Source organism: Pongo abelii, chromosome 4, assembly GCF_028885655.2.
Source record: "Pongo abelii isolate AG06213 chromosome 4, NHGRI_mPonAbe1-v2.0_pri, whole genome shotgun sequence".
NCBI lineage: Eukaryota > Metazoa > Chordata > Mammalia > Primates > Hominidae > Pongo > Pongo abelii.
Window position 1 is genome coordinate 178,615,066 of NC_071989.2, and position 19,796 is coordinate 178,634,861.

At 42.7% G+C, this 19,796-nt stretch overlaps 1 protein-coding gene across 4 annotated transcripts in view; it reads left to right on the plus strand.

Annotated features, from left to right (window-relative positions):
* Nucleotides 1-19,796, plus strand: part of DOCK2 (dedicator of cytokinesis 2) — a 442,316-nt gene that overhangs the window by 100,225 nt on the left and 322,295 nt on the right. For all 4 annotated transcript variants that reach the window (XM_009241272.4, XM_024247240.3, XM_054556208.2 and 1 more), the window contains one exon: nt 9,543-9,651. In XM_009241272.4, the coding sequence (XP_009239547.4) occupies nt 9,543-9,651 (109 nt within the window). The remainder of the gene's footprint in view (nt 1-9,542; nt 9,652-19,796) is intronic.

Consider the following 19,796-nt stretch of genomic DNA (forward strand, 5'->3'; position numbering starts at 1 on the left):
TAAATGTGTTTCCCTGAGTTCTGTGAGCAGCTCTAGCAAGTTAATCAAACCCAAGGAGGGAGTTGTGGGAACTCGAATTAATAGCCAGTTGGTCAGAGGCACAGGTAAAACAACCTGGGCTTATGATTGGCATTGGAAATGGAGGGCAGTCCTGGAGACTGAGCCCTCACCCAGTGGGATCTGACTCTCTCCACGTAGATAATGTTGGGTTTGGACTGAATTAGAGGACACCCACTGTGTCCACTGCAGAATTCATTGCTTGCTTGGTAGTGGGGAGAGACTCTCGCACATTCGTCACAGATGTCTTCTGTGTTCATGGTTGCGGCATGGGAGCAGAGGGAAAATAGCGAGTATTTTTTCCACTCAGGAGTGATTAAAGGATTTTCAACAGGAAAATGCTATGATCACATCTGTGTTTTAAGAAAGGTCCCTCTGACTATTATGTACAAACTGGATTGAAAGAAAATAAGAGAGGGAAGGGGCACTGGTTCAGAGACCCCCACAGGTGAGAGGAGATGGAGGCTTGGTTCTCCATGGTGCTGACGAAGATGGAGAGGGGTAAATGGCTTTTGGGGTGGAATTAATGGGTCTTGATGACTCAACAACTTTCAAGCAATTCAAGATAGCCCCTTCTTAGCCCAGGGCTTTGACTTGGGCACCTGTGGGGCCTTTATGCTGTGCTTGGAAACTAGAGGGTGTTTTTTTATTGTCCAAAAACAGGCTTGGTTTTGGACAATACATGTTCTGAAATAGAAATGTTCATTTTCAATTCAGGTGCTTAAAAAAGAAACTAAGTCTTATGGGCCAGTATGTATGGAACATGTATGTAACGTGTTATTGCTGAATGTAAGGAAGAACTCTTTGACAATAGAAGCCAGATGAGAATCCTGGAGAATTACCTCAATGGTAAATAGTTTACCTAAAGATGAGGACACAAGGGCCCATACAGGAGTTATCTAAAAGTCTGAATGTCTGTAAATGCTACTCTGGTTTAGAATTCATTCAGTCCTGTGACTGATACCATTACTCCTTCTGTTACCCTGTCCTCTGCTGGCAGCCTGGTGGGCTCTCGGTCATCCTACTGCTCAAAGAGGTCTCCAGGCACTCAAACCTCAGTGTGTTTGATCTCCACATTCTTTGGGTGTTCCCAAATTTCAAAACAAAGAGTTTTATTGCACATGCCTTTTTAAAACTGGCACCATTAGTAAGGAAAATGTTAAAAGAAAAAATCAGGTAACTACACACACCAAATGTCAGGGCTCTCAGTGGAAGAGCCTGGGGTTAATTATCCTTTTCAGGAAGCCATGGAATCAAAGGATGAAGTTCAATGTTCTTGGCATGACCATAGTTTAGAGTAATAATAACTTGGCATTTCTTGGGCCGTTGTCTCTCTAGCTGCAGTTTATGCTGGGAACTGGGAGGCAGGTGAAAAATCAGCATCTTGATTCTGTAATTGTAGAGGGAAAATGGCCTCTAGTTGTATGTGACCTTCAGTTAGATTCTCCAGCCCCAGCCTTATTCCCACGTGAGAATAAGAAATTTCAGGAAAGGCTTTGGAGAAATGGACTGTTGTAGGAAGGAGCTATAAGGCAAGAAATACACCAAAGAAAGAGTAGATCTCTCTTTTTAAAATTAAATGAAATTTTCACTTGTGTTTAAAAGTCAGAATATAAAATAAGTGTATATAATGGGCATGTTATACCTAATCCCCTTTTCCAAGAGGTAGCTAAATTATCAATTTAATGTACAGATTTCTAGATTTTATTAGCTTTGCATGTGTGTCTGCATAATCATTCAGCAAGCCATTTTTTTCTGTTATATATTTTCAGTTATATGGAAACCTCCTAGATTGTAAACAAACAAACAAACAAATAAAAACACTGAGGGAAGAAATGATAAAAGAAGTGGTCAAAATCCAACTTCTTCTTGGCACCCAGACTTTTATACCAACTGGGCCATAGAGAAAGAGCTGGAAGGAGTGTGCTGAATATTAGCTGCTTTTTCAAGTAGATGATGTAATCTATATATTTCTCTGTATGTCTTTGAAGCAGGGAAGAAAGAGAGAAAGAGAGATAGAGAGTGTGCATGCGTGTGCTTCTTTCTATCCTTAGGAATATTGTTTTGGAAACATTCAATTTCTAATTATATTGGGGGGAAAAACCCTAAATACCATTTTTCATGCTAATGGAGAAATTTACTTAAGTGCAGAATTATGCAACTTAGTTTTCTTGCCAAATTACATAAAGTGTGCAGCTCCTCTGAGTAGAATGAAGGATGGCACGGGCACACATCACACACTGTTCATAACTTAAAGTTCTTTTCAAGGCTTTTGCCTGCGTCTTATTACCTACTTACTATTAATTTATTACACAGGGTGGCCATATTTTAAAAGTAAAGTGAATGTTTCAGATGGATTGTTTTTCTTTCATTTCTCCCATATTGTTAACTTCTATTTTTTTTTTATTTAGAACTGTTTATACTTCCATCAGAAGCAGTTTTTCTTCAGTGATTGCATTAATTTTTATGTGTTCATTCTAGACATTTTTCAAACAGAATCTCCACATGTTGAGTTTGTCTTCTTTTCTCTCATCCACAAATCATTCTTTCCTGGTGTTATTTACAGGAAGAAGATGTTAGTGAACCTCCCTTGCTATTTGCCCTAAGGAGTGATCCCACCCCAAATGTCAGGCTCTGGAAAAGTAACAGCTCAACAGAAATAATCTTGTCATTGACAAAAGTACTTGGCACCAGGAGCTGATCTGCACCCTGCCTGTTGGCTGCTGGGGGTATTCAATGAAGTAAAGCCTGCACAGGCACCTCTGTGGCCTCTAGGGCTGCTTGACAGTTGACACTAGCAACACTGTAGTCATCCTAACCCTTCCTTACATATTCTCTTTCTCATGAGGCTTTGCTCTTTGTCTTCTGACAGAATAAATATTTCCATTTCAACTTTGTTACCCTTTAGAGGAGAATTTCTCTGACCACTGTGTGTGTGTTTTGTTTTTGTTTTTGGAGACAGGGTCTTGCTGTGTCACCTAGGCTGGAGTGCAGTGGCTTGATTATGGCTCACTGCAACTTTGACTTCCCGGGCTCAGGCGATCCTCTAGCCTCAGCCTCCCAAATAGCTTGAACCACAGGCATGCACTACCATGCCAGCTAATTTTTGCATTCTTTTGTAGAGACAGGGATTCTCCATGTTTCCCAGGTTGGTCTTGAACTCCTGGGCTCAAGTGATCCTTCCATTTCAGCCTCCCAAAGTGTTGGGATTACAGGTGTGAGCCACTGCACCCAGCCCTCTGACCATTGCTGAGTAAGACAGCTAACTCTCAGATTCTGTGTCTTAGTCTGCAATTTCTTATTTATTTCAGGTCCATACACCTTGATGGTGGGGAAGAGGTGGGGATGGTGGCAGTGACCTTACAGGGAAGGGTGAATTAGGAAGGGAACCGTCTCTTTCGCGAGTCCTTTGCCTGCCTATTTCATTGACTTAAATGTGCCTGCTTAGTGCACTGAAGGGTCTCATTCTATGAACAGGATTGGGAAGTGCAAGGATGATCTTCAGACAGACTCAGCCACTGGTTTAGCTGGAATTGTTCTTGGTTCCAGGTTGTGGGGTGGGAGGGAGAGAGGGAGAGAATACACTTGACTCCTTGACTCTTGTCTTAAAGTATTATGATTTTCCCAGAGTAATCACTCTTTTGAAACCAGGAAAGATTCAGTGGTTCTTTTTGTAAAGTCACTAATTTACACTTATCTGAATAGACCAAATTATTGGCTCAGGGGAAGGAATACCAGCCAAGTCACCTTGATTTTAGAGCTTGAATAGAAAAAGGTTAGAGCCCGCCTCTAGCTTCCCTCCAACAGTCCCATAGCATCGTCCCCTGGATAATGGATGCCTCCCTACCCACTGACTTGCTCTTGTTCCTGGGGTCATAAATTATTTAGCTGCCACTTACTTCCCAGGATCTTTTACTATTTTTTTTTTTTTTGAGACGGAGTCTCACTCTGTCTCCCAGGCTGGAGTGCAGTGGCATGATCTCGGCTCACTGCAAGCTTCACCTCCTGGGTTCACGCCATCCTCCTGCCTCAGCTTCCCAAGTAGCTGGGACTACAGGCTCCCACAACCCTGCCCAGCTAAGTTTTTTGTATTTTTTTTATAGTAGAGATGGGGTTTCACCATGGTAGCCAGGATGGTCTCGATCTCCTGACCTCGTGATCCGCCCATCTCGGCCTCCCAAAGTGCTGGGATTACAGGTGTGAGCCACCGCACCCGGCCCTTTTACTCATTTTTATCTCCAGTGTGGTGCCTGGCATGTAGCAAGTGTTCAGTAAACGGTAGTTGTCTTTATGAAGATGCTGATTTCTTTCTTCTTACAGTTCAGGAAGCAAAAATGGGTGTATCCAGAAGAAAAACTGGATATGATGTAATAATAGCTAACATCTATTATTGACTATGTACTAGACACTGCTAATGGCTTTATGTGCATTGTTTGATTTTCGAGCAACCTTATGGGGCTAATACAATTTTACTAATGAGAAATCTGAGTCTCAGAGAGATTAGGTACCTTAGTCAAGGTCACCCAACTAATAAGCAACACAGCAGGGCTAGGAACCCAGGCAGTATTGCCTAAACTTCTCTATTGCCTCGAAGAGGCAGAGAAGGAATCAGAGGGATGGATGCCTATAAATGTGGAAGTGACCGAGGTACAGAAAATAAAAGAGAGTCAGGGTGTTAGGAGGCTCTCCCTCCACCCCTGATTCTCAAGGGAATCTTCCCACTTGCTTTCTGCAACCTGAGGTTGCTTTGGTTAGATTCTGCTCCCCTGGGATGCTAGCCTGAGGTTGGCATCTCAGTTTTGGGCTGAGGCTTTATGTACCTGCGTGGAAGAGGTGGTACAGAGCATTGTATACAACATATGGGGCTCCATTTGCATTTAGTGAGTGCTCAGCTGTGCACAGTGTCTCCTTAATGAATCACATGCAAGCCGACCATCGCTATATTTATCCAAGCCCTGGGAGCAGGAGTGCTGGCTGTGGTTGACTTGCATGCCCCAGAACAGTGCCTTGCAGGTTGTTCCAGTTTTCCTTGTGGTCAGGGCCTTAGGGCCCTTCAATAATTTGTTCCCTGGCAAAATCTGCTGGTTTCTGAAGTATCTTTTCAGGCATTCTAGGCCAGAAAAAATGTTTACATCCTGAAGCTGTAACAGAGACCAAGCGCTAAAAAGGAACCTGGAAGCTACATCTGCTGTGCCCTTGACTTCAAGGCCACATTTGAAGAATCGCAGACAGATGAGGCATTTTTATTTTCTTTTCAAGCTTTTCAAGGGGGGGCCCGCAATGCTTAATCACCCCGCTGTCATCAGGTTATTTCTTCCTTATAATCTAAAACCCTTATGAACTTTTTTCCTTAGTCACTCCTTAATTGAAATATTTCCTTTTATAGCTAGGCATTGGTGGCATGTGCCTGTCGTCCCAGCTACTCAGGAGGCTGAGGCTGGAGGATCACTTGAGTCTGGGAGTTGGAGGCCAGCTTGGGCAACATATTGAGACCCTGTGTCTTACAAAATATTCCTCTTATGCTCAGATCAGAGAGTTTGCCCAAATAATCACTTCTGTGCTTAGGAATCAAGAACAAGAATTTATAATGTTTACTTAACGCTGATTAAATGCCAGCTACAATATTAAGCACTTGAAAATAATTATCTCATGTTTTTCACCTCAAAATAACCATTTGAATGAGCATTAGGACTCCACTTTATCAGGAATAAAAGTAAAATTTCAGAGAAGTAATTAACTGAGGCTACACAGCAAGTATATGGAGGAGTCTGACTTGATAGCAAAGCCCTTTATATGAAATAGATTTTTCTTTCCTTTCTTCTTCCCAGCTGTAGTCATGTCCTGTGACTCTTCTTCCCATTCCCAGCCATTCCTCAGCTAAAAAAAAGTAAATATTTTAAAATATGTATATATATTTTAGATATATATATTTATATTTTAAGACATATAGATAATATATAATTTATGATTTATATTTAAATTTGTATAAACTTATATTTAAATTATAAATTTAAGACTTATATTATATATATATATATATGAAATTTTCCCCCATTTTCCTCCTAGAATTTTTTTTTATCCTTTATAAGACTTAGGCAGGTGCAGGATATATTTTCATCCCTGGACTCAAGTGTGGTGTCAAGACCCTTAACTTGTGACATGAATAGCAGGGAGCAGATTGGATTCCCACTGGAGTGGAGGCCCCTAATCATGGCTTCCTGGGATTTGTGTTATCTGCCTTCCCCTGTTAGATGCTGAGAACATAGAAGAAGAATATCTGGTTCTGGTTCAAACTATATCATTGGCACACTCTGTGACCTAGAGCAGATCACTGCTCTCTTTCTCGTGAAAATCAAATTTAGTTTCCTACAAAATTTAAAGTTGAGCAGAGACTTGGTTTAGTCTTTCAGACTAAAAATCTTTTTTCCTTCCAGTTCAGTCACATAATATTTACAAGATGGTGAAGCCGAGTCACTTGCCCTCTCTGGCCCTCAGTCTCTTCATCTGTACAATAAGAGCAAGAACTAAATGCTCACCGGACTTCCCAGCAGCTCTTGGTTTCAAACTCAGGGGAGCTGCAGGAAGAAGCTGGCTCTACTCTTGCCAAGTTCTGACTAGTGAGGGTTTGCAACAAAACCAGCCGGGGCTAGTCTAGGCAAAAAGGAGAGTTTATTTTAAAGATATTTGTGCAGCTCATAAAATCCAAAAATAAAGTTAAATAATGAGACACAGAGAAGTTGGGAACCAGGACAGCCTCAGGGATCTCTTCAGCAGGAGCTCATGACCCTTCCCCCTGCAGTGTTGCCATTAAGATAACTCCAAAAAAGCCTGTTTCTATGTTTCTTTCTTAAAAATGACAAATTCCAGAAGGAGAACTGTCAGGGGGCCATTCAGTTATGGAGGGTAGGATTGGACAGGCCAACCAGCAGGAAAGTGTTGCTGGAGCCCAGCCTTGTTGGAGGAGCAGGTGGTTCTCAGGAGGACCTGGGCAGAATCCCCCCACCACACACACAGGTACACCCTACAGGAAGAGCCCATGTGTCTGTAAATGCCTGGGCAGCCAGGTCTTGGTGTTAAATGTGGGTGGGAGACAGAGTGGGCAGGTTCAATACTCTAGACCAGTAGCAGCCATGGTGATGGAATTCATTCAGCATTTTCAGGCAACTGTGCCTCATGGAAAGAGTAATAGACTTCAAGGCAAAAGGTGTGATGACTGGACAGTCCATTAGGGATTGCTGGTGGCTGTGGGCACAAAGAAAGACAAACGGTGTGATCTCATGGGGAGGCTGATCACCACCATGCTGGATTAGGATCCTCTCTTTTCAGCCAGGTCAAGGACAGGGTACTCTGGTCCCATCTTTTCCACTTGGATGACATCTGGGCAAGTTTCAACCTCTTGAGAGTTTTTTTGTTTCCTTATCTGTGAAGTGGGGATGAGAGCAGTGATAATCATGCTACTCTTTCAATTGACAACAGTACAGCAGGCGCTAACATCTGCTGGGGCCAGGCACCCATGCTGAGAACTTCCCATGTGGGTTGATCCTCGCAATCCTCTGACACAGTACTGTTACGGTTTACACTTTGCCCAAGGCTTGTAGAAATTAAGTGGGCAGTAAAGTGTAGAGCAAAGCAGTGTGCAAAGAGACTGAGAGGCTGGGCTCGGGAGCCGATGGCCAGTTTTGAATTCTGGCTGTGACACTCACTGGCCTGATGTTCTCTGGCATGTTGCGTGAGCTTCATTAATTTGTAAAGTGGGTGTGATACTAGTGCCTGCCTCATGCTGTGGTTGTGAGGAGTGAGTGATTTCACACGCATCCAGGAAAGTGCCTGGAGCAGAGCAGTGCTCTGTAATGTTTGCTATTGTTTGTAATAAAGTGCCTGCCAGGCAGTGGGGATTTGAACCCGAAGCAGATTGACTCTAGAGTACATATGCTGTGGCAGTTATCTCTGGTGGCGGAACAAGAAGGCTCAGCAGTGAGTGGTGTAAAAGCCAGGGTGGGGGCGAGTTAGCAGAGGGAGCTATGGAGCTAGGGAGAGGAAGAGAATGAGGAGCCCTAGGCACGTAGCCACTTCAACACTCCTTGTCTCTGTGACCTTGAGCTGGACCCAGAAGGTCAGCAGCAATTGCTGAGTCCCCGTAACCAATGGGAACATTCAGCACTGACTTCACTTATGCTTCTGACTTCAGGAGGGCTTTAGAGAGGGGGTTAGTTAGAAAAAGAAGGAAAGAGAGACAGAGAGTGACTAAGACAGAAGGAGAGTGATGAAGTCAGGGGGAGGGTGGGGAGAGAACTAGATATAAAGACATAGAGACCCAAGGAGAGAAAGAGAGTGATTAACACTCAAGAAGATAAACAGAAGAGGCACACACTTAGAGCCAGAGAAATGAAGTAGAAAGACAGGAAAGAAGGGTGAGGGGAAGGATGGGGATTTTGCAGACAGTGCTGAGGGGGCCGTGACTGGCTGGCCTGCTCTGTGGTTGAGGAGCAAACAAACCTGTTAAGTGTGTCAGTGCTTTATCTAGGAAAGCACCTTTGCCACGGCCTGGGCGCACTGAGGAGCTTTTTGAGCGTGTAGGGTTGTGACAGGAGAGACTCTCTTTATCTGAATTGGAGACAGGAGCACTCTTCTGTGCATTTCACACTGGATGCCACAGATTAGGCTGCGGATATTTCAGGGTTGGTGATAAACACTTGTTTGGAGAAGCCTTGAGCAGAACAACACTCCTAAGGCTGGGGGAAGGGGTTGATAAGAGGCAGGTACCTGGAGACTGGTTTTACATGAGGGACTGGTTCTATGCAATTTTACCCTTGTATATTATTATAGGCATTGAAAGTCCCTAGAAGGATACCCATTAAAACGTTGACAATAGCTAACCTCCCTGGTTGGATTAATGAGGAGTCTCACCTTCTAAGTTATGTATTTCAGTTAGGTTTACATGTTTTACAGTGTAGGGACTTTATAATCAGAGAAACAAAGGCTTAAGGTAATAAGTTAACTCCTGAAATGAAGGAAGGGAAGGCAATGGCCCCTGACATAAAACAGGTTGTTGGGACTCATCCGACAAACAGACAATGGGCGGTGGAAATGGCAGTGCATTTGAAAATATTTCTCCTTGATGTTTCCAAGATACTTTGAAAATCTGATGACCACAATCTTTCCTCTGATTCTTGCAGAAGGGTGAAATTATTAATGTCTCCTCAGCTGAGACAAATTTCCTTCCTTTGGGGTTTCCTTGGGGTTTAAAAAAATACAGCAGAAGGTGTATGCCCTGTTAGTTGGTGGGTTTCTGTTGGGTATGGTGGATATGAGGCTTTTCCCTTGAGAGAATGATGCACGCAGCATCTGCAGAATCGTCTCCTCCTTGAAGTCCCCACCTCCCACTCCTTTTTGTTTTAAATTTTAAATGAAGTTTGTGCCTAGTGCACACTTTTAAAGGTATTGTCTGTTAGCTTGAGAAATGACCCAGATGTATCTTGTTTCAGGCTTTATGAAGGCAAAGAACAGATGGAGTTTGAAGAATCCATGAGACGGCTCTTTGAATCCATCAACAATCTGATGAAAAGTCAATACAAAACTACCATCCTTTTGCAGGTTGGTTTATGCTACAATAAAATCTGTCTTCTCCTTGGCCATCCAGTAAATAACAGCATGCTAAGATAATATCTTCTTTTGCTGAAATATGCAAACTTGTGTCCAGTGAAGGCCTGGGCTGACCACTTGGTTAAAGACCAAGGGCTCCTCAGGACAAGAGAAAACGTATTTATTGTTTGCTACCCATGAAGCTAGCAGTGCCTTCTTTTAAAATAGCTCTGAAATTTTTGTTACCTAGAAGGAAATTAGTCAAACCGGATCCACTTCCGATGGAGAGAACAGTTACTGGTGGCAGTCTCTTAAACTGAGTTTAATTCTCGACAACATAAAGTCAGTGACCCTTTTGGGATTAAAGAGGGCTCCTCAATAAACAAGAGGTACTTTGGAGAGAATGAGTCCTCTCATGTGTGGTCCACGATGTTAATCTGTGAAGACTGCAAATCTTTGAGAAACTGTGAGGCCTATCCCTGTGTTTGGGAAGGAGTTGAGCAGCCAAGAGTCTGAATGAAGAGGCTGTTTCGGGGAGACTTCAGAATTTTCACAGAATGCACTTGCAAGCACTGGGGGTGCAGGTGGGGGAAGCTGGGAGTGCCTGATGTGTTGTGAATAAACGAAGCCCAAACACATTTATCTAAATCAGTGTGTTAATGCAGATTGCTGCTGCTGCTTTTTTTTTTTTAAATCAATGTTATTCTTTTAGATGCTAATTTAAAGATCCATTATGCCTGGGATGCCCAGGCACTGGTTAGAATTAATGAGGTACCAGTGTTTAGCTAGAATGAAGGTGAGGAAGCAGAGGCGGAAGTCAGCCTGGGGAATGTTTGCTTCTCACGATATGGGTTCCAGACTATGCACGTTAGAATTGTGTGGGGATCTTTAATAAATTCTGATGCCTGGTTACAACCACCAGACTTTCTAATTTAATTGATATGGAGTGTGACCCAGGCCAGGGGATTTTAAAAATTCCCCAGGTGATTTTACTGTGAAGCAAAGTTTGAGAAACACTCTGCTGATGGCTTCCTTTAATTTAACAACGAGTGGAAACCTGTGTGCTGGGGAAGGCAACTATCTTATTCATATGTGTCTTCAACACTCAGAATAATCCTGATAATTCTAAAATTTATTCTCCTCAGAATGTGTATCTATATTTCTTGATCTAACTGAATAACTGAAGGTCCTAACACTATTTGGTCTTATGTAACAAGGTTAGGAACACAAATACCCTCCTCTAGAATCCACTAGTAAAATACCCAAAAAGCTTCTGTTTTATGATGAGGTAAAGGAGGAAGAGGTATAAATGATTAAAAATGATTTAAACCAAACTATGTAACAGGGTTTGTATTTCATGCTTCACATATATTACTTTATTTCACCCTCTCAAAAATCCTCTAAATTATACATTAGGCCTGCCATGTTATAAAAGGATAAACTGAGGCTGAGAAAGCTGAAATGATGTGCCCAAGGCTACATGCCCACATCTCTCTGGTCAAAAGCCAGAGCTCCTTCTCCTGCAGCAAATCTCAAAGTCTATAGAAGATTCCTTGTGTGGGATTTGCTGACATCACACGGGCTTCACCCCTCTGCCCTCATCATTAAGTTCTCTTCACATGGTACTGCTCTCCATATTTGAACATAACTTTAAATTCTTCTTTGATAACTTTTCAACAGCCATATAAACAGGTGGAAAGCATCATTGGTTTTATGAAAATCCCTGAGGCTAAATTTGGCCCTTAGAGCAAATTGAAAAAGAGATGAAGCCCCTTTCTATGTCTCTGAGGTGGAAATCTGTGGGAAGAAACCAGCATAATCTGGCCCAAATCACAAGGAAAACAAGGCATTTCTAACACAGCTACCCAGACAAGAAGAACCTGAGTAAAAAGACTTATGCCAAAATCATAATAATCGTATGAGTTCTCTAATCCTAATATTAGGATTATTCTAAGTGTTGAAAACACAATAATTAGTGTGTCTTCAACTAATAATCATTTATTAGTTGATGCTTAATAGATATCTGTTGAATTAATTAATGTATAACACTAGGGATACATCTTAAGGTTTGTATTTTATTGATGAGGGAATTGAAGCTCAGACAGTTGAAACAGCTTCCTCCAGGCACCATTGCTGAGAAGTGGGATGGCTCAGATTCATATCTGTTCCTGCCTGGCTCTAAAGACCATACTCCCTACCACGGCATTAGCCTGTTCTTTATACTGTTTCTTTAGCCGCTGCTGGGGATGGATGTCTTCCTTTGGATTAGTTGGGACTGCAGTCTTTTAGTTTTATTTTTCCCTCACCCCCTCCTAGTTAAAAAACAAACAAACAAAAAACGTATTCCTCATATTCCTAACCCCCTCATCATTCTCTGACAAAGGGGATAACAGGAGCAGGGGATAGCATGAGGAGATGCGGCAGGAGCCCCAGCCAGCCACTGCATCTGTATCACACTAGAAGCAACTGAGCTTCTAGTGAGCAGCCACACAGTGTTAGGATATCTGGAGAGAGCCAAGGATGACCAGTTGCCATGAGAGAGGCTATAGGGTTGAATCAGGTGTGAAATCAGCTCCAAGGAAGCTGAAGTGTGAAAGAGCAGAAATGATGAGCCAATAAATAAAGCCAATTTCTCATCCCAGAGGAGAAAGGCGCTGATGCCCCAAAGAAGTTGAGGTGCCATGGAGAGAAGAATGGAAGAGGGAATAGGTCATTGTGGAGCTACTCTTTCTAATTTCAGCACCTGCTTCCCTATGATGGGCTACAGATATATTCGGGGAAGGAACAAAGGGAGAGAGAGAGTAAGAAGGCAGGGAAAGAAAGAAGGAGAAAAAAAGGAAGCAAAGAGGAACAAGTGAGCATTTGCCGCTTTCAAGACACTTGGTCAACAGGAATGCTCTTCTTTATTAGCTGCATGACCTTACATTGGTCACTCAACTTCTCAATACCTCAGTTTCCTCATCTATAAGATTTCATTGTGTGGGCGAGGATCAAATAAACATTGTCTGCAAAAGAACAAATTATAAAATGCTATGCAAATGCAGTGAACTAATATGATTATTATGGTATTGGCATAAGTCTTTTTACCCAGATGGTTCTTGTCTGGGTAGCTGTGTTAGAAATACCTTGCTTTCCTTATAATTTGGGCCAGGTTTGTTGGTTTGTTCTCATAGATTTCCACTTCAGAGACATGGAAAGCGGCTTCATCTCTTTTTCAATTTTCTCTAAGGGTCAGATTTAGCCTCAGGGATTTTCATAAAACCAGTGATGCTTTCCACCTATTTACATAGCTGTTGAAAAGTTATCAAAGAAGAATTTAAAGTTATATTCTAATATGGAGAGCAGTACCATGTGAACAGAACTTAATGATGAGGGCAGAGGTGTCAAGCCCATGTGATGTCAGCAAATCCCACACCAGGAATCTTCTATAGACTTTGAGATTTGCTGCAGGAGAGGGAGCTTTGGCTTTTGACCAGAGAGATGTGGGCATGTAGCCTTGGGTACATCATTTCAGCTTTCTCAGCCTCAGTTTATCCTTTGTAACATGGAAGGCCAAATGTGTAATTTAGGGGATTATTGAGGGGGTGAAATAAAGTAATATATGTGAAACGTGAAGTATAAAGCCTGTTACATAGTTTGGTTTAAATCATTTTTAATCATTTGTACCTCTTCCTCCTTTACTTCATCATAAAACAGAAGCTTTTTGGGTATTTTACTAGTGAGGATTCAGAGGGCGGGTATTTGTGTTCCTAATTTTGTTACACAAGACTAAATAGTGTTAGGACCTTCAGTTATTCAGTTAGATCAAGAAATATAGATATATATTCTTAAGAGAATAAACTCACAAGAAGTGACTGTATGAAAACATACATGGCAAAGTTTCAGCTAGTGAGATAGTATGAGGTGACCGGAGTCTTGATTCTGAGCCTGCATGGAGTGTGAGCTATTAGTAACATCAGCCATAAGTGCTGGGTGAGTGCAGAGGATACGAATGCCCGTGGTTGATGTTCCTGGTTCAAACTTTTTACATCCAGCTGGGTAGCGGCTTATGTTGGAAACCCTCATTTGTGACCAGCTTAATTGTGAGTAGAGCAGATCTGGTTCAAATCTCAGCTGTGTCCACTGTTAATTCTGAAACCTAAGCAAGTTATTGCCCATCTCTAATGCTCACCCAGCTTTTGTGAGTTGCTTTCTGTGGTTTTTCTTATTGTTCTGAGTCGGCATGGCAGCAGCTCATCAAGACCATGGAGAATTGAAAGCCAGTAGTTCAAAGAGGAAAGGAGCAATAAAAACACTTTCTGCTGATCAGGTACCTACCATGTTCCAGACATGGAACTGGGCTCTTCATATACAGTGTTTTAAATCCCACCAGAGATCTTCAAGGAACCACTATCCTCAGTGTTCATAGGAGGCTCATAAAGTTAAATAGTTCATCCCAAATTACATGTATTCATAGTGCTGGAGCTAGGATTTGAATCCACCCAGGTCATCTGCCTCCAAAGCACTATTCTTCTCTATGCCACAGGTAACGTTTAGGCCAGGGATTCCCATGTGTTTTCAACAATGGGCCACATGCTCAGAAGTCCTTGTGTGTGCCAGCCCTGTGAGCGTGGTTGATAAAACTGATGGCAGATTCAGAGGGTCAACACCACACACTTGTAAATTAGATAGAGCTCAAAAGTTAGTAAAAGACATATGGTGATGTTGTGCAGGCCAATTTGCCCTACTCTCCTTACGATCCATGGTATTTCATAATGCTCCAATTTGATGGCACAAGTGGAATTAAATGAACAGCTTTGTATTGAATGACATGCTCTGTTGGCTACTGTGAATGCCACTCATGCTAATGAAGCCCCTGGAGTGTCCAGGGGAGGGCAGGGGACTCTGCCATTTATATTCCCAATGTCTGGAACAATGGCTGCCACACAGAAAGTGCTCAAATATCTACTGTCTGAATGAATCAATGAATGAATATGGCTGGGTGCAATGGGTCATGCCTGCAATCCCAGCACTTTAGGAGGCTGAGGCGAGAGGATCTCTCAAGACTAGGAGTTCAAGACCAGGCTGGGGAACATAGTGAGAACCTGTCTCGACAAAAAATTAAAAAAAAAATTAGCTAGGCATGGGGGCCTGCCCATGCCTAGTGGTGTATGCTTGCGGTCCCTGCTACTCAGGAAGCTGAGGCAGGAGGATCACTTGAGCCTAGGGGATCAAGGCTGCAGTGAGCTGTGATAGTGCCACTGCATTTCAGCCTGGGTGACAAAGCAAGACACTGTCTCTTAAAATAAATAAATACTGCCAGGCGCTGTGACTCACGCCTGTAATCCCAGCACTTTGGGAGACCGAAGAGGGCAGATCACGAGGTCAGGAGTTTGAGATCAGCCTGGCCAACATGGTGAAATCTCGCCTCTACTAAAAATACAAAAATTAGCTGGGCGTGGTGGCGGGCGCCTGTAATCCCAGATATTTGGGAGGCTGAGGTAGGAGAATTGCTTGAACCCGGGATGTGGAGGTTGCAGTGAGCTGAGATTGCACCATTGCACTCCAGCCTGGTGACAGAGCAAGACTCCATCTAAAAATAAAATAAAATAAAATAAAATAAAATAAAATAATTACTTCTATCATTTTGTCTAGTTTGATGTTTCAGTGTTTATTAAGTGTCAAGTGTTGAGCTAAAAGCTTTACATATATTGTTAGCTCAGTTGATCTTTGTAACAACAACCTTATAAGACAAATAGTCTTTTTAAGTTCCATGACATACCTGCACAGAATGTGCAGGTTTGTTACATAGATATACATGTGCCATGGTGGTTTGCTGCACCTATCAACCTGTCATCTAGGTTTTAAGCCCCGCGTGCATTAGCTATTTGTCCCGATGTTCTCCCTGCCCTCACCCTTCCACCCCCTGACAGCTCCCGTGTGTGTTGTTCCCCACCCTGTGTTCTTATTGTTGCTCTCCCACTTATGAGTGAGAACATTTGGTATAAAGTGGAGATAAAGACTATATGCAAAGACAAATGGTCTTTATCTCTGCTTTCCAAATGAGGAAAATGAGGCTTAAAGAGGTTAAGTGACTTACCTTGGCTGAAAATTAGTAGATCTTGGATTTAAATTTTGGCTGTATAAGTCCAGAGTTTGAGTTCTTAATCACCACCAAACAATAGCATAATTTCATTAAGACTCAAGTCTTCTGGCAAAACGCCAGGTGGCTAAGACTCAGGGGACCCCACAAAGTTGAGTTACAGAAAGGATGGAAACACACATATTCTGGAACATGTTGGTTCCTTTCCCTTCACTTTGCCTGAGAGATTAGTGATGAGGCTGAATGTCCTGAGAGAGCTGCATTTATTTTCTTCGGGGACAACTCAGCATCTCAAAGCAAACTGCCTTCTTATGGTCATGCTATGGGGAATTCCTGCGACATCGTTTTTCCAGTTTCCATGGACCTCGATCATCCACTGCTTGGCTAAAATAAAAGGATTAAAAATTGATGGGAATAGTACTTGTTTCGAATGCCTGTGGCTCTTGAATGAGGAGGCTCTCTGGTAGCATTCTTGCGTAACTGTGTATCATTTCAAGACATGTTCATTTTGGCCAGAAGTCTGTGTGTACTGGCACCAACACTGGTCACTCTGTTTGAAAGAGAGAGAATGGGAGGAGAGAGAGAGAGAAAGAGTGAGAGAGAGAACGGGAAAGCCTGAGAGCACTCAGCAGACAAGTCCCTTTGAGTTTGGAGGCATGCCAGTCTGGTTTTGATTTTTGTTGTTACGTTTAAACACTTGCTGTTTTCTAATTCTGGTGAAGTCCATCTAGATAGCAATGATCTCAAGTGTCCTCCCTTGATTTACCTCTGGGACAGTAAAACCACTCTTGATTGCTTTGGGTTTGATTCTCTTCTTGAGGGATGTACCTGGCCTTTGGCAGAGGGGTTCAGAGTGGACCCTTAATCTAGGAAATTCACTCAGTGTCACATGATCACCTAATTAGTGAGACAGCATTTTCCTGTTGGCCATTCTTGCAACCCCCTATAGATATGGTAACGAGGATCCTTAACTTAAGGAATGTCAGAAGAACTGCATTTTATTTTCAAAAACTATTCTTACAAAGGGTGGGGGAAGCTCTTTTTCCACTTCCTCCTCCAAATTAGCCTTCTCGCCCCTGCTGAATCCTCCCCACTTGCCGAGATAGAATGCCTTTCCTATAGTGGGACAGGCAGTAGTGGACGTACTGGGTAACAGCCAGCTGGACAGAGCTGGGTACACATCCTTGCTTTGCTACTCATTAGCTACATGGCTTCTGGCAAGTTATTTAACCTCTTCTCCATGCCATAGTTTTCACATTGGTAAAATGGGTTTAACAATTTCCACTCATAGAATAGTTGAAAGAATTAAATGAGATCATGCATGTAAAGTATTTGGCATGTACACAGTTTCCAATAATGGTTCCTATTTTATTTATTATTTATTTATTTAATTTTGAGACAGTGTTTCTGTCTGTCACCCTGGCTGGAGTGCAGTGGCAAAACACAGCACACTGTAGCCTCTAGCTCCTGGGCTGAAGTGATCCTCTTGCCTCAGCCTCCTGAGTAGCTGGGACCACAGGCCTGTGCCACCATGCCTGGGTTTTTTTTTTATATATATATATATTTTGTAGAGATGAGGTCTTGCCATGTTGCTTAGGCTGGTCTTGAACCCCTGGGCTCAAGTGATCAATCCCTCGGCCTCCTGAAGTGCTGGGATTATAGGCATGAGCCACCATGCCCAGCTATGATTCCCATTTAAAAACCCTATAATTCATAATCGTATTATATGAGTATGTGTATATATGCATCACATGTATGTTTATGTGTATATGTATATATATGTATGTGTGTTTTAAGTATTATACACAATATAGGAATATAGACTATGGAATGAAAGTAATAATGATACAATATTATTTTATGAAGAATGGTAGTAATAATGAGAGTAAAAATAATAGAATTGCTGGACATGGTGGCTCCAGCCTGTAATCCCAGCACTTTGGGAGGCTGAGGCGGGTGGATCACCTGAGGTCAGGAGTTCGAACCCAGACTGGCCAACATGGTGAAACCCTGTCTGTACTAAAAATACAAAAAATTAGCCGGGCGTGGTGGCGGGTGCCTATAATCCCAGCTACTCAGGAGGTTGAGGCAGGAGAATCCCTTGAACCCGGGAGGTGGAGGTTGCAGTGAGCAGAGACTGTGCCATTGCACTCCATCCTGGGTGACAGAGCGAGACTCTGTCTCAAAATAAATAAATAAATAAGTTAAAAACAATAATAATAATAGGAGAGTAAAACTCAGTTCTCAGGATAGAAACATGTAACAAATGGAGTCTCCCATAGGTCTTATGGTTGAGGTGCTCTGCCTTCTGGGAGCGTTTGATGCTGGCACCTCCTGAACTTGCCTGTTGTCACCTGCCCTGGTGCGTCAGGGCAAGACCATAGACAGAAGTCCTCTGACCAGTGCTGACCGTGACAACAGTCTTGGCAAACTTCAGGAGGCAGAGATGGGCTGTCCCCATTGGGAAAAAGAACCACAGACCTACCACTTCTCTGTGAGGCCGCCTGGACTAGATGCAAATTTAATACTCCCCTGTCATGTTGCTAAAACCCCCTGAGACTCAGGTGACAACTGCTTGCTTCATTTGACTGTATTGCCTGCCCGGAGTGGGAGGCTGGGAAGATGGGCTTCTTCTGAGCAGCCTCTCCTGCAGCCTGTGCAGCTCCCTGCTAATAGCTAAAGCATGTAAGTGTGTGTACTGTGGAGACTCCTGATAACTGCGGTTCCATAGTGTCCCTCCAAAGTCCTGGAATGACATGCAGCTCTTGAAAGCCAGCAGCCCGCAGCAGACACTGAAGTCCTGCCTTTCCCCACAAGGGTTTGTTTCTGTGTGTGTTTCTCACTTTGGTCTTAATTATGATGAGTACACATTATAATCTGTCCGGGTGTGGGGAATGATGGCCAGTGCTTGAGTAATGAGATGGGAAGAGACTCAGCACACACCATCATGAAGAGGCTGAGGCTCAAGGAGTGAAGAAATGAGCCTAGGCTCATGCAGTGCTGGGTGGAGAGCTCAGGGCCCTGTGGGCTGTATGTTCTTTGGCCTAAGAGTGGATGAAGAAACAGTTTGCTAGAAGTGCTTGCACCAGGCCCGGAATGGTGGCTCATGCCTGTAAACCCAGCACTTTGGGAGGTCAAGACGGGTGGATCACTTGACGTCAGGAGTTCAAGACCAGTCTGACCAACATGGTGAAACCTCATCTCAACTAAAAATACAAAATTAGCTGGACGTGGTGGCACATGCCTGTAATCCCAGCTACTCAGGAGGGTGAGGCAGGAGAATCGCTTGAACCTGGGAGGCGGAGGTTGCAGTGAGCTGAGATCACCCCATTGCACTCTAGCCTGGGCAACAAGAGAGAAACTCTGTCTCAAAAAAAAAAAAAAAAATGAAATGCTTGGACTAGCCTTTTTTCAGGGCACATACCTCAGTATATGGTATCCTTTTAGACTTCAGAGGTTGTAAATTAGTAGCCTCTGGGAGAAATGCAGCCTGCATTTGTGTTTGATTTGTGTAGCAAATCAAAGCGTTAAATCAAAGTGTTAAAACAATTGAATAGGAATAACTGAGTCTTTAGGCAGAGAATGGAATCCACACAGCTTATCACTTCCCACTGCCCTGTCCTCATTCCATATCACTTCTTTCTGTTGCTCGTCTAGCCCTGCAGTCATCTGATTTTGCTACATCTGCTTGATGTTTCCTGATAAAGATGGTCCTTTACCAACTAGGTTGGAATGTACTAGATACTGTGACTGCCTGGAGGAATGTCATAATGCTCCTTAGCATATTAAAATTATGAAAAGTTCTATAGCTAAAAAAAAACTCACTGGTTTTTCTTTGCTTAAACCAATGCTTTCCAAAATTTTTTTATTGTAAACCCTTTTCCCCTACAGAATACCTAGCACCACCCTATGGGACGAGAGGTTCCAATAGAACATAGTTTCAGAGACAATGGCTTTGGAATGTTGTTTTATCTTATAATCTACATTTAAAAGAATAAAGAATATCTAGATACAAAATCCAATAATCATAAAGAAAAAATCTGACAAATATGACAGCCTGCAAATTAAAATCTTT